Consider the following 15,658-nt stretch of genomic DNA (forward strand, 5'->3'; position numbering starts at 1 on the left):
TGGCTCTGGCTGGCGGGATGATGTGGGATTTTAGGGGTAGTAGTCCGGTGGCTCTGGCTGACGGGATGATGTGGGATATTAGGGATAGTAGTCCGGTGGCTCTGGCTGACAGGATGATGTGGGATATTAGGGATAGTAGTCCCGTGGCTCTGGCTGACGGGATGATGTGGGATATTAGGGGTAGTAGTCCGGTGGCTCTGGCTGACGGGATGATGTGGGATATTAGGGATAGTAGTCCGGTGGCTCTGGCTGACGGGATGATGTGGGATATTAGGGATAGTAGTCCGGTGGCTCTGGCTGACGGGATGATGTGGGATATTAGGGGTAGTAGTCCGGTGGCTCTGGCTGACGCGATGATGTGGGATATTAGGGATAGTAGTCCAGTGGCTCTGGCTGATGGGATGATATGGGATATTAGGGGTATAGTCCGGTGGCTCTAGCTGACGGGATGATGTGAGATATTAGGGGTAGTAGTCCGGTGGCTCTGGCTGACGCGATGATGTGGGATATTAGAGATGGTAGTCCAGTGGCTCTGGCTGTTGGGATGATGTGGGATATTAGAGGTAGTAGTCCGGTGGCTCTAGCTGACGGGATGATGTGGGATATTAGGGGTAGTAGTCCGGTGGCTCTGGCTGACGGGATGATGTGGGATATTAGGGATAGTAGTCCGGTGGCTTTGACGGGATGATGTGGGATATTAGGGATAGTAGTCCGGTGGCTCTGGCTGACGGGATGATGTGGGATATTAGGGATAGTAGTCCCGTGGCTCTAGCTGACGGGATGATGTGAGATATTAGGGGTAGTAGTCCGGTGGCTCTGGCTGACGCGATGATGTGGGATATTAGAGATAGTAGTCCAGTGGCTCTGGCTGTTGGGATGATGTGTGATATTAGAGGTAGTAGTCCGGTGGCTCTAGCTGACGGGATGATGTGGGATATTAGGGGTAGTAGTCCGGTGGCTCTGGCTGACGGGATGATGTGGGATATTAGGGATAGTAGTCCGGTGGCTTTGACGGGATGATGTGGGATATTAGTGATAGTAGTCCGGTGGCTCTGACGGGATGATGTGGGATATTAGGGGTAGTAGTCCAGTGGCTCTGGCTGACGGGGATATTAGGGGTAGCAGTCCGGTAGCTCTGGCTGACAGAATTAATGATGCAATATAAGTGCCTAAAATAAATACTTTTTTATATAACTTGAATTTCTGATAAGATTTTGAAGGTTTACAAAACATTTGAATAAAATTCTTATAGAAACAGTCGAGTGTGTATTTTAATGTGAAAAAGTATCTAAATTATTAGTAGAGCAGCACAGTAACTCAGTGGTTAGCAGTGTTGCTTTGCATCACTGAGGTCCCAGATTCAGATCCCACCAAGGAAACATCGGCAAGGAATTTGTATGTCCTCCCCATGGTTGTGTGTGTCCTTCCACAATTCATATCCCACCAAGGACAACAGCTGCAAGGAGTTAGTATGTTCTTCACATGTGTGCATGGCTTTCCTCCCACACGCCAAAAAAGATGGGGAAAGAAAAAAAAAAATATAAAATATATATATATATATATATATATATATATATATATATATATATATATATATATATATATATATATATATATATATATATATATATATAAATAATAATACACACACACACAATAGGAATTTAGATTGTGAGCCACAATGGGGACAGCAGTGACCATATTTATGGAGACCTGTGGAATTAATGATGCCATATAAGTGAGTAAAATATATATATACTTGACATCTATTTTGATGGAAAAGAGTTTTCTACTATTGAAAAGTTAAATATGATCATACGGAGTAGTACAGTTAAAAGGCAGTGGTCATAACCCGAGACAATTGAGAAACCGACAGCAGGGAAAGAGACTTCTTTATGAAAGAGATTGATTGATTAAAAAAAATCAGAGTGCAGTTAGCCATACTGGCCACTAGATGGCCATAAGATTTTATTTTTTTAATATTACGCAAATTGAACTTATTGTTAAAATTGGAGTTTGCTATAATAATTATTATTATTTTGGACACTTTCAGATACTTTGATTAGTTTTTCTCAGGGGGTTTGTTTAGATGTGACCAAACGTCCATTTACACTGCACAATAAATGAGTCTGAGTGTTCCTAGGAACGCTCATTCTATGATAATCGTGCTGTCTAAACAGGCTGCCTATCACTCGGTGAATGAGTAAAGCGCTCGTTCGTTGGATGAAGTGACCTTTTGAGCTGCACAAAAAAAGTGTAATTGTTTTTGGTAGCACATGCTCTGTTTACACAAGACGCACTGTGCACTGCCGAGAACAAGAATCTTGGCAGCCTATGCCATTGATTGGCTGTCATTAAATATAACATGACCGCCAGTCAGCAAACAAGTAGTTGTAAATGCTGGTGGACAACTGGTATAAATGGATTATTACAAAGCATAAAGTTGAAAAAGTTGATGTAAAAAGTGTCAGATAAGAAAGTCCTGTTTTGTTTTTTGACTCTTGAGTCAATAGCCAAACACCAATCACGTTGGGTATCCTCATATGGAGGGGTCTGAATGTGTTGTCCATTCACTAATCCATTTATTTATAACTTAAAGGGATATTCCCATTTGTTACATTCATAGCATTGTCACAGGATATTTCTTAAATATAGTACAAGCAGATCTCACCTATGGGATTGAATCCGTGTTCAGAACCGGGTATCGTGATGTTGCGGTCAGTGGAGAGGTGGTCGGAGTTCCCATATGAATTAAGAATTGCAACCACCTCTCCACTACTAGAGGTGCGCGTCGGAGTATCATTCTCTAGATAGATGTTGTTCCCATTGGTGGGGTACACATCTACATGCATGCAGAAATGTGAATACTGGTTTCTGTTGGACTTCTCAGATTGGTAATGTAAACCTCTTTTGATCCATGTAGCAGTGCTTCTTCAGCTGGTTTTCTATCCTTGGTTAGCTGGTTAATAGGATCTCTAATATTGTGTTTTACAGCCATACATAGAAGAAATATGTGACAGTCTTCGGGGAAAGATATTTCAGAAGTTTATAGAAAGGTAACGATTTGTTATGACTGTGTAAAAGCTTAAATGGGTTTTTCACTTTAAGAGTGGACACCAACTCTTTTATATATGAGACTTGATGTACCCTGGCTCTGCTCGTTAAGTTACGTATATAGCACATTCAGACCTCTCGGAGTCCAGCACTGGCTCTCTGCCACTCTGGTCTTTGTTTCCTGGCTGCAATGGTGATGTCACATTGCCTGCGGCTGTGATGTACTCTGTCAATCACTGAACCCAGCAGCTATGGTGATCAGTTTAGTGATTGGCTGCAGCAGTCATGTGTGATGTCAATGTGAGCTCCCCTCTGTATCTGAAACACTTAGGCCCCGATTCATCAAGGACATTGATTTTTCTCTGCGCTTGATGAGGTGGCTTGATGTAGTCGGACGCTCCTGATTCATCAAGGGGTGCATGCCTGTACATGAATTAGGAGTGTGACAAGTGGCGTGCACCACATTTAAAATCCTGCTCCAGTCCTTGACTGGAGTAAGATTTCTGGCACAGCTCTTCCTGAATTAGTGTGCTGTGGTGTCACACCTCGACCATGCTTGTCTTGCTCAAGCTCCAAATTTTGCAACTTTTGAAACCAATTTGCACCAGGATTCTGGAAAACTTGCTTTGATTAATCGGGAGCCTAGACTGGAGCAGAGGATGGTTAGTACCTACTCTATTTGTTATCTAACATATGTAAAGAGTTTGAGGTCTACTTTTTTTTAAAGTTAAAAAACCCTATATGTACAGTATATATTTTTTTAATGCTACCATATCGGGAAATGTGAAATATGGCAAATATATTGCCTATGAAATAACTATCTTCATTCTTATGTGTTGGAAAATGATACTTTAGCTACTTCAGCATAATAATGTCAGAAGCCAAGGAAAAAATATTGTATATGGCAAATAGAAAATGCATTTGGCTGATAATTGTACAGGTTCTTACTTTGTTGTGCTTAGCAGATCTGTTGACACATTTCCATTGATTCCTTAGCTAATGATATACAACATTTGCACTTTTCAAAACAGTCGTATATTCATTTAATCTTTCTTTTCAAGATATGTATCAGCAATTGGTACACCATCTGTTCCTCTTAAGCTGCTACTTCTGAGAACCAAGATTAGTACTTAAAGGGAGTCTGTCGCCCTCAAAACTCCAAGTAAACCACTTCTACATTCGTATAGGGGACCTATCTGGCACAGCAATCATACTTGTATAAAGACTTCACTTATTTAGTATTACATAAAAACAATTTTTTGCATATGTAAATGATGGTTCCTTGGTGCACTCTTGGTGTGTCCAAGGGCTCAGTGCACCATTCCGCCCTTCCGGGGACAAACCTTCGCCTCTTCCCCTATGTTGATTGGCAGTGCTTGCTTTAGAGCACTGTCTGAATTGAATCCTCAGTCCTGCCCACACTGACACTGCAGAAGCTGAACGTGCACACCCCCTGATATTCTGTACAGGTGCATTCTCATCCCTCACTCTCCTTTCCACACAGGACAATCGCTGCACAAAGGATCATACACTAGCGGGTTTACAATATTGACAGGAGAAGAGATTGAGCGCGACCACGCACTGATAATGCAGGGGATGAGTGTGCAAACATAGTGTCAGAGGGTACACTCTTCACTCTTCCGTCCATAGCTGCCCACTACTCCGTGATCCTGTATCCTGCGAGGGGCCACTGCAAAGAGGAGAAAGGGATCCTGTAGTGTTAGTGCGTGCAGGCCTGGGGATTCAATCCAGGCAGCACTCCAAAACGAGAGTTGTTACTCAATGTTGGAGGAGGTGCACAAGATTGTAATTGAGAGACAGAACAGTGCACAGTGTTATTGTTCTACATGAATGTAGAAGTGGTTTAATTTTAGTTTCGGGGGTTAACAGGCCCCCTTTACAGAGTCTGTCATCAGCACTGGCCCATTTAAAGGGAGCCAGTCACCAGGTTTGGCCGATGCAAGTTACTTCCACCGCCTTTCAGGGCTTATCTACTGCATTCTATAATGCTTAGAAGAACTGACCTAGAAGAACTGAAAAATAATTTTTATTATATTCCCCTGCGGGGAGACCTGGTCACAAGGAATGTCTGTCTTCTTGGGCCATCGTCTCTCATCTTCTTGCGATGCCTTCTTCCTTCTTGCTTCATGTGGATGACGCATCCCTGCATCATCCACAGAAGTCTCCTGGCATCAAGCTCATGCTCCGGCGTATTTATTTTCCCTGTTGAGGGCAGAGGAAAGTACTGCAGTGCGCAGGCGCCACGAAAGTTCAGAGAGCCCCAGTACCTGTTCACTGCAGTACTTTGCATTGCCCTCAACAGGGCAGATAAGTACGTCTGCACAGGAGCGCGTTGCCAAGGAGACTGTGTGGATGATGCAGGGACGTGTCATCCACACGAACTAAGAAGGAGGATGGCTTCGCAAGAAGATGGGAGGCGCCGGACCAAAAAGAGTGATACCCATCGGACTGGACAGCCCTGCAGGTGAGTATAATAAAAGTTATTTTTCAGTTCATCTAGGTTGGGCTGGGGGCAGATATACAGCATTATAGCATGCTGTTTATATCAGCCCTGAAAGGTGGTGACAGTAAATTGTATCTGCCAAACCTGGTGACAGGTTCCCTTTAAAAGGAATCTATCTCCGTTCTTGCGATGTAATCTGAATACACAAGGAGATTGAGGCTGAGACACAGAATTCAGGGATGTGTCCGTTGTAACAGTGCGCACTGTTCACTAACTGTGAAGATTTTATCACTAAGAGATTAATGTTGCCGGACGGACGGCAACTAAGCAGCTCACTGTCTATGGACTTTGTACACAGAGAGCTTGTGTGGGTTTAGCTTTCTCAGCTATGCTGCATTGCTAAATTTAAAAGTTCTGATTGTATCAGAATGGCTGCACCCAGTAATCAGTGATACATCATTGGATTCAGATTCTCTTTGCCTACACCAGGCTGCTCTCAGTTGAGGTAGCTAAAATCTAATAACAGGTTCCCTTTAACACAGGGAATCTAAAAGATTGGTGGTAAAGAGCCCTTCATACAAGTCCAAAAGGAATAATCCTGTCATCAAGGATTGCTTAACTTTATACAGCTTTGTAAAATAGCTCCCCTTTAAAAGATGCTCCAACCTTAAAAAAAGCACTCCCATTAAAGTTTTTTATCCTCTTAATATATTGCAATCATTGTATTATATAGCACTGTGTACTTACAATTGCTCATTTTGCCTTTCTACCCAGTTAATTCTTCTGTTTTCTATTAGGTCTATGACATCATGTGATTAAAAAGACTAGCTGAATCCTTCTAAGCTCTATGTAGAAACAGGAGGTCAATTTTCTCTGCACAAGTCATTAGTCACTGCAAATGTCCCTGGCAGTGGGGAAGGATAGAGCAAATGGGTCAGGAGTTGAAGAGTACATAGAGGGATAAATATAGGGACAAGAGAATTCGCATTTCTACATAGAGCAGAGAAAAGAGAAGTAGCTTTATAGAAAGGCAAAATGAGCAATTGTAAGTACATAGTGATATATAATATGATGATTGAAATATTCTAAGAGGATAAATATTCTGATGGGCATGCTTCTTTAAAGAATAAAGCTTGCTGTAATTTATACTACTTAGTTCAATAGTACACGTGAAAGTAAGCAACTTTGCAATATATCTTGTCAGATTAATCTGCTTCTTTCTCCTTGTGGATTGATCTTTCACTCTCAATGCATAGGTAAAATCTGTGTTCAGTGAAGACAGATTTTCCCATCACTTAGGCTAGTTTCACATTAGCGTTTACGGCCGCAGTGTTGGGCTGCGCACGGCCGCAGCTAAGCCGCGCCCCCTGCCGTGCCTCCGCCGGTAGCTCCGCCTACGGACGCATGACGCTGCATGCGTCCTGCGTCCCCTATCTTTAGCACTGGGGACGCAGGCCGTGCGCAGTATACGTTTGGCGGCGCATGCGTCCTTTTGACGCTGCGCCAACCAGCGCCAAACGCAACAGGTTGCAATTTGATGCGCTCGGCGCAGCGTCAAAAGGACGCATGCGCCGCCAAACGCATAATGCGCACGGCCTGCGTCCCCAGTGCTAAAGATAGGGGACGCATGCAGCGTCATGCGTCCGTAGGCGGAGGTGCGCAGCCCGACGCTGCGGCCGTAAACGCTAATGTGAAACTAGCCTAAGATAGGAGATGACAGTTGGTGCTCATAAAGATCTATGGAGCGGTGATGAGGAAGGAGCTAGAAGCAGACAGACATTCAGCTGCAAGTTGTACTGAAATCACAAGTGCCCTTTAAGCTCCGACCCCAGTTTCTAGCAGGTTCTCTTCTGATGTGTATTGAAAGCAGGACTGTGTATCCTGTCTTGGCACATGACCAGAGCAGTATGTGAAGGAGGCTGGCTGACCATTTCAATAGATAAGCCAGCCCCATTCTCTGTCACAGCCAATGTTCTTACGGAGGAGCTGACTTAATTATTCAAATGAGCAGTCAGCCAGCCTCCTTCACACACTGCTCTGGCCAAGTCCTCACCCGTGTTGTCATGTATGGTTATCTTTAATTTTCTCAGTAATTAATATGGAGCCTTCAACTGTTTTTATTTTTCCTATTTCAGTTATGCATAACCATAAAATATGTAAAAAAATGTAAAACAAAAAAAATAACATAAGGCTGTTTTGTAAAACGTATTTTTTTTCTTTTAACAGTGATAGGTTTACTAGGTTTTGTCAGTGGAAAAATGTGGAATTAAACATCCATGTAAGTATTAAAAAGTATAAGTTGTAGATACAAATAGTTTTTTTTTTTAATAAGTGTCTGTCTATAGTGTAGTCCTATTTTACCACATCAAGTATATATAGTATACTTGAACACATCATTGTATATTGTTCTTGTATATCTGAAATAAATCAATCATTGCCTATAGTCTAATGTTAGTTATTTTTTTCTGGTTTCCAGCTTACAATGAATGACTTTAGTGTCCATCGAATCATTGGACGAGGAGGTTTTGGTGAAGTGTACGGTTGTCGAAAAGCAGACACTGGTAAAATGTGAGTGACAACTGTAATCCTTCCAGGCCTGACCACAATGGCTTGTCACATGTAGAACGCTTAGCACCTATCCATTGATAAGGTGATAAATGTATGATTGCTGGGGGGTCCTGCTTCTATGACCCTGACCAATCACAGGAACAGGGGTATTGTGTCTCCATTACCGGAAACTTCAATGGTGGCTCCTGTCAGAAACTGGCGCACATTTTTATGACCAATTAAATGGTAACCTCTTGCTCAGATCGCCCTCATTGTCCCTCTTGTCTTAGGTATGCAATGAAATGTCTAGATAAGAAGAGGATCAAGATGAAGCAAGGAGAGACTTTAGCCTTAAATGAAAGGATCATGCTGTCCCTGGTCAGCACAGGGGTAAGTGTCTGCCATTACCTGCCCATGCAAGCGTGCCCGCTTCTTCACCTCTGATTCTATAGAGTTAACATTGTCACCGAATAATTGCAGAACATGCCTTGGAAGAGCTCTTAGTTAGTCACTCAACTTCAGAGTCACAATAACTGCATTAGACAAAGCTTAAAATTGTCTCCCGTCGCCATGGTTACCAGGGATGTTGGCAGAATGGTTAATGCTCCTCGGTACATACGGATACCAAGTTTGTTGTTCGCAAACACTCTCTTCAGTGGAGTAACATAGGAAGCACACTCGATTTACAACAAGCTTCCTTGTAATGGCCTTTGACTCCGACTGTGCAAGAGCACCTAATCCAATGTCTGTCAGTGTTTATCTAGATCCCAGCATGCCGCCAGCGGAGACGCTCTATATGCAGCCAGTGTTTCATGTCGTTCTAGATAAGATGGTATCGGCATTATTAGATTTTATGTAGTTGTTACATAGTGGACCATGAACACTACAGCAAGACAAATTGTCATTGACCATCAAAGGGTCGTACCTTAGTCTCTGTTTCTTCCCTTTAACACCTTCAGTACCTCATCAGCCACTAACATAGCCAATCACGAATTTTACCCGTCTTACCAGCTATTCTCAGTTTTTACAATCAGCTAAATAAACTTTAGCCTAGACTTATTTTTTCACTCTCCGTGCAAGGCCCAATAAAGGTGGCAAAACATGCCAATTTTATCCGGACTAATGATGAGCGAGCATGCTCAGATAAGGTGTGATTCGAGCATGCTCGTGTCCCAAACAAGTATTTTTGGCACGTTCAAAAAAAATGCTCCAGTCACTGCAGCTGCCTGTTTCTCGGCTGTTCAACAGCCGCAACACGTGCAGGGATTGCCTGTTTTTCGCCGAAAATGCTCGATTAGGACATGAGCCTGCTCCAATAACACCTTGTCTAAGCATGTTGTAACATCACTAATCAGGACCCGTTGATCATCTAAGGTGACCGGTTGGGGGAGATGAGGATGAGGTGGATAGAATTTAAGCACCTAGGCCACTGATGCATCAGTTTACCAGCATTCAGGCATAAAACTGTTTGGAATGTCACAATTTTATGCAACTTATGCTAGATTCACATTGCGTTAATGCATTCCGCTCAACGCATAGCGTTGGCGGACTGTGTTAACGCTACTCCTGATTTGTGATCGTGTGCTATCCCGCTAGCGCAGAATGACAGCACATCGCTAACGCATGCCGATTATGGCATGCATTAGCAATGCGCTCGTCTATAGAAATCTATGGGTGCGTTGACGCATCTGTTACATAGCGTTAATGCCGCTATGTAACGGATGCGTTAAACGTACACCCTTAACGCAATGTGAACCCAGCATTACAGCTGTGGCAAAATTTGCCAGTTCCTCTGTTTGGAAAGTTGGCAGAGCTTAACAGTAAAGCAAGTGGCAGAGCACGCACAAATTCTTCATAATGTATCTTAATGCATTTGGCCCAGCTTATGCCCGAGCGCACCCTTCAACAATACGAACATACAAAATGCCAGTCTTGATGATTTAGAAACTTCACTCTGTAACTGTAGATAAGCAACCACCAGACAAATCTGGTAACTGCCTACTTCATTCTCCCAATTACAACACATGCATGATCAGCCAAAATGAGGATATGTACTGTATTTATGTCAGTAGGGAGAAATAAGTAATTGTTGAAAGGGTTGTATGGCACCTAACATGTATTTTCTAAATATCCTTACCCCATAACCACTTTTGTAATGAGCTTTATTATACAACATCCTACAACTTTTCCTATCCAGCTAATCATTAATTGTGGGTGTTTTACTGTACTTCATGTGACATTTCGTTAGAGAGGAGTTTCAAACATGATGTCACGGGAGGCTGGTGCTGCACTCACTCCCCGCAGCGTCCATTGCTACTCCTGGAACAGTATGTCACAGGGGCAGTGCTGCAGTTACTAGTTTCTTACATCGCTGCCCACTCTGAAGACGTCCTGGACGCTGTGAGAGATGTGAGTGCATCGCTGGCGCTCTGCTTCTATTTCCGCAGCTGCTGTAGCTTCTAAGTGAAAGAAGATCTGAGCAGGGGGCAGATATAGAAGCAGTGAGTGACAGCAAAGCAGCCCCACAGCTTCTAGTACTGCCCTCAGACAAATAGTTATTGCATCTCCCACAGCGTTCTTTACCCAGGATCCAGGAAATCTTCAGAGGGGGCAAGAATATAGTATGAAACTGCAGCTCTGCCCTGTGGTGCCATCCTGTCCCAGGAGGCGCGATGGGAGCTGTGGGGAGAGAGTGCAGCCCCAGCATCCTGTGATGTCAGGCTTGAGACTCCTTTCCAACAAAACGTCACAGGAGGTACTGTAAAAAAACACGTTTATGGTTTTACTAGATGTGGAAAAATGTAGGGTACTGTGTAATAAAGCAAATTACAAAATGGGTTAGGGTGAAAGAATGGATAATTTAGAAAATACATTTTAGATGCCGGACCACCACTTTAACTGAATGCTTGTTTGGCCAACCCGTAAGGTTGTATGTGCAACTTTACTTTCCCAAGAGCGCATGTGTATGGGTGTTTGGGAGGCCGATATTCACCTGATGTTTGACCAGCTTTAGTTTCTACAGGTTTCTTTTATGTTTTGTATGGGCATTTTCTAAATAGTAACACATTTCATTCATTAAATGGGTAAAAATATTAAGTAACATAAAGGCACAGGACGTGTCAGTGTCTACATATGGAAAAAAACAAGTGCTTGTCCATTTCTACTTCTTACCTCGGCGCTCTGTATTGTTAATATACCTGACAGATGTTCAGCTTATTAAGAAAACACTGCTGAACAGCCACTTGTAACATACATTGTGTATTTTCATACTGCTGGGGGTAGAAAGCCTTTCCCATAAATGAAAGATCTAAGCCTGCCATGAATAATTGATACTGTTGGAAAATTATGTTTGACTAGCAAACAGAGGATTTGATGACAGCTATTTTCAAAACTTGTGTTCAGAGAGCCGTCACTTTCATGTGGTGATCGGCCTAGCTGGCAATCTGTAAATGTGGGTTTCCATTATCTAGTAAACGTGAATCTCTGTCAGCTTCTTTTCTAGGAGATCATAAATAGATACACAATGGTAAGATGTTGGGGTGTAACATATCAGATCTGGTTTAAAATACTGTTATTGTACAGGGTGATTCACTCGCTACTTTAGCCAGAAAAATGTAAGTCAATTCTAAAGAGACAATCTTTCATCCTGAAACTTGGACTGTACAGGGTGGGCCATTTATATGGATACATCTGGGTGGGCCATTTATAAAGTTGCATCCAAAATGGCCGCCATGGTCACCACCCATCTTGAAAAGTTTCCCCCCTCCCATATACTAATGTGCCACAAACAGGAAGTTGATATCACCAACCATTCCCATTTTATTTAGGTGTATCCATATGCATGGCCCACCCAGGTGTATCCATATAAATGGCCCACCCTGTATATACCTTGGTTCATGAAAAACTGATGTTTTAAAGCAGATGTTGAAAATGTCCTCCTTTCACATCCAAAGATGCCTTCATGTGTTGTTCCATGTTGTTGAATGAGTTGTGTAGGACATCTTGGGTCATGGCCTGAATTTGTCTCTGTATGTTCTCTCGGAGTGCCTGTAATGTTCATGGGCTGTTACTGTTCACCTGACCTTTCAATTGGCCCCCCTCCAAAAAAAAAAACCTGATGGGTGTAAAATCCGTACAGTGACTCTGTACGGGATAAAACAACCTTTCTTGGCCACCTGTTGACATGTGGAATACGACATGCCTGTCTGCTGGGAAAGCCTGTGAAACGATTTACGTGGAAATGCCAGAAGTTCCTGTTTCACATCTTGAATAGTTTGCGCAGACATTTTCAGACGTCTTCCATCATGCCTATCCAGTAATGTTCCTGTACGTTCCAGCTTATTCGCCAGTGGCAGAATACACTGTTTGGAAGGTGGATTTCGACCTCCAAACTCTTTTAGAAACTCACTTTAGCACCTCTTTAAGTATCCAGTTGTCCAATAAGTTTTCACAATGGAAACCACGCTCCTCCAAACTGTATCTGTACATTGTTTACAAATGAAGGAGGAGTTCGGCAGAAGTGAAATGTAAGCACCACACAAACTACCGAAAGGTGTGCAAGAAGTCTATTGCTTAGTGTAGACAGGTTGGCAAGACCACTCAGCACTAGGATGTTTCTTGTCGATGTCACGGAGGATTATTGCACTCAAAAATTCTAAAATAAATAAAAGAAAATTAAGCCAACAAATACGTATATTCATGTAAAAACAATAATGTACAAAAAAGGATGCATATATGGTATTGCCACGTCCATGAATTTTTTTATTGTCACGGCTCAGCGTTATCAAATTCTGTGATGCACTTACGGGTTCAAGGTGTTCAACCTGCCTGCTATGAGAAGAACTACTGCTACTGTTGCTGGATATTGAAGGAACGTTCTGCCTTCTGCAAGTCTGCTTTTCTTGCACACACCCAATATGTCTGTCAATGCTTGAGAGTATCTCTCTTTTATGAAGCTGAGCTTGAACTATCTCTTAAAACAGAAACAGCTCCTAGTGTCTCCTCCCCAAGCCATGGCCTGGCCTTACAGTTAACACTATCACCCCTGACTACAGAAAACTGCATCCTACATGAGGGTAAAATACATAAAACAAACAGGTTACAAAAGTTTATCAGAAGTCTTCAGAGAGGATGTTCGATATCTTCTCCACCTTTACAGTATGATCACCCATTCACCGGAGGCCATATCTATTTAGGCCTTGAATATTCACTGCTCCTTTTTACCAATCTAATTGTTGAATAAGCAAACAATCTTCATTTACACAATTTTCAAGAGATGATCAACAATTGTTTTACTTGCCTAAACGGTTTTATACATGAAATAATTGATTTTGGAAAAATCGTTCAGTCACTCAACCCATTCATGTTACACCGTTATAATTAGAAATGGGTTGTTAACGTTCGAATCATAAAGATTTTTGGACAGTGACTTAAATCACAACATATGTGAGCGAGCTTAGGGCGAGGGCCTCTTCTCTACTCCATCCGAGATTAGTGCTTTAGTCTCCTCATTTATGGCTCCTCGTTCAAACACTATAGCATTGGAGAGTAAGAAATGGACATTAGTAATTATGAAAAATGTCCATGATACATTCTGCGCATGGTCCAGGCAACATGAACCACCTGACAGATTTACTTTTACAACATGCGCTTTAACTTTGCAATGTAGTGTAGAGTATAAGAGAAAAATCAATGATGGAATTACATATTTGAACACAACTCTTAAAAGGAAAAAAAGATTAAAATGAGACCTGTTTTTAAAGGGAATCTGTCATCAATTTTTTTGCCTATCAGCTGTGGCCACCGGCATCAGGGGTTTTTCTACAGCATTCTGTAATGCTGTAGATAAGCCCCCAATGTAACCTGAAAGAGAAGAAAAACACGTTAGATTATACTCACCCAGGGGTGTTTTGGGTCCGGAGGGGGTCACGGTCCGGTCCGGCGCCTCCCATCTTGCAGCGATGACATCCTCTTCTTTCCTGGCCGTTGCAGCTCCGGCGCAGGCGCATTGCTCTGCCCTGTTGAGGGCAGAGCAGTGTGCCTGAGCCGCGACGACCAGGAATAAAGAGGACGTCATCGCTGCAAGATGGGAGGCGCCGGACTGGACCGCGACTCCCTCAGGACCCGAATCGAACCCGGAATGCCCTTGGGTGAGTATAACTCATTTTTCTTCTCTTTCAGGTAACATCGGGAACTTATCTACAGCATTACAGAATGCTGTAGATAAGCCCCAGATGCCGGTGGCCGCAGCTGATAGGCAAAAAAAATTGATGACAGATTCCCTTTAAGGGGTGATGGGAGGTTGCACCCATGATGAATGGTTTGTGAGCAGTATAGCGGTAGCATTACTGCTACAACCTTTCTGGCTGGAGAAATACTACTATTTAGTCAACGATATCCATTTTCTGTAGATCCTATAAACACACAAAATATAAGAATAATCACTCTCCAAAGACTTTGCTAGAAAATAAAAACTAGTACTATCCCAAACATAAATAATTGATTAACCTCACTAATGTTGCCGCATTTTCCTTATTGCATGCTCTGTTCTGTAATTTCCTCACTTTATCAGTCTTATGAAATGTCCCTTCAGGATGTGTTTTCTCCAGTTTTGAATTAAAGAATAGTATTAAACCCAAGCCGTGGTAATATGGGAAGTAGACGCTGCAGTTGGTTAAGTGTAGCAGCGTAAATTCTATAAACTGAACATAAACAAGTGGTCTGCAGTATGCAAACAGAGCGGCAGATGTTGACTTTTTTGGCCCCAGGCTACAGTGGTAATCTGGACCAAGTATGAGCTATAGTCTGTCCGTATGGGAATATTTGCATGAAGCATTTTGTAACAAGCTACTGTCCTGACATCTGTTCTATGTCTGAACAGCTCTCGATTACGTTACACTGTCGAAGAGTCAGTTTTCAGATTTTACTTCCCCATAATCCTGAGTTCAACTAATGCTAAATGTCTTCAGACTGTTGGTATCCTGCAATCTGCTACCATGTGTCATGCTCAAGGCCTGTTTTAGACAAAGAGGGGTCCCTGAGTAAAAGTCACTTGTGGGACCCCAAATGCTGATTGCTTGATCAGAGAGGTTTCATTTACACAAGCTGATTTCAGACAGTTGGAAGAGCGCGATCGCCCAAATGGAAGTTGTTCAATGCTTGTTTACCTGCCTCATTACACAGGCTTACGAAAAATATGGGGACAGAACCATCTCTAATAGATTATCCTGTCTTCATACATATCGCATTATCAGCAGCACATCTCCTGTTTACATCGGGCGATGCGCTTCTGAGAACAATGTCTTTTGCTCCGACTTAAACCAATGACCCAATAAATGAGCATAATTTTGGTGGTTGCCAACATGTTTAAACTCCTGTCTGCGCTACTAGTATTCATAAATATGGATACTAAAGAAACACTATATGTTTGTTACACACACATTTGTGAATATATATATATATATATATATATATATATATATATATACACTCACTGGCCACTTTATTAGGTACACCATGCTAGTAAGGGGTTGGACCCCCTTTTGCCTTCAGAACTGCCTCAATTCTTCGTGGCAGAGATTCAACAAGGTGCTG

General features: G+C 42.5%; 1 protein-coding gene across 3 annotated transcripts in view; it reads left to right on the forward strand.

The window, feature by feature from the left end:
- GRK3 (G protein-coupled receptor kinase 3) overlaps positions 1–15,658 on the forward strand; it is a 368,299-nt gene that overhangs the window by 259,654 nt on the left and 92,987 nt on the right. For all 3 annotated transcript variants that reach the window (XM_073582658.1, XM_073582660.1, XM_073582659.1), the window contains 4 exons: positions 2,995–3,056; positions 7,745–7,796; positions 7,995–8,086; positions 8,356–8,455. In XM_073582658.1, coding sequence (XP_073438759.1) covers positions 2,995–3,056; positions 7,745–7,796; positions 7,995–8,086; positions 8,356–8,455 — 306 coding nt within the window. The remainder of the gene's footprint in view (positions 1–2,994; positions 3,057–7,744; positions 7,797–7,994; positions 8,087–8,355; positions 8,456–15,658) is intronic.

The sequence above is a fragment of the Dendrobates tinctorius genome, unplaced genomic scaffold (genome assembly GCF_039654945.1).
Source record: "Dendrobates tinctorius isolate UK_male_01 unplaced genomic scaffold, ASM3965494v1 ptg000073l, whole genome shotgun sequence".
Taxonomy (NCBI): domain Eukaryota; kingdom Metazoa; phylum Chordata; class Amphibia; order Anura; family Dendrobatidae; genus Dendrobates; species Dendrobates tinctorius.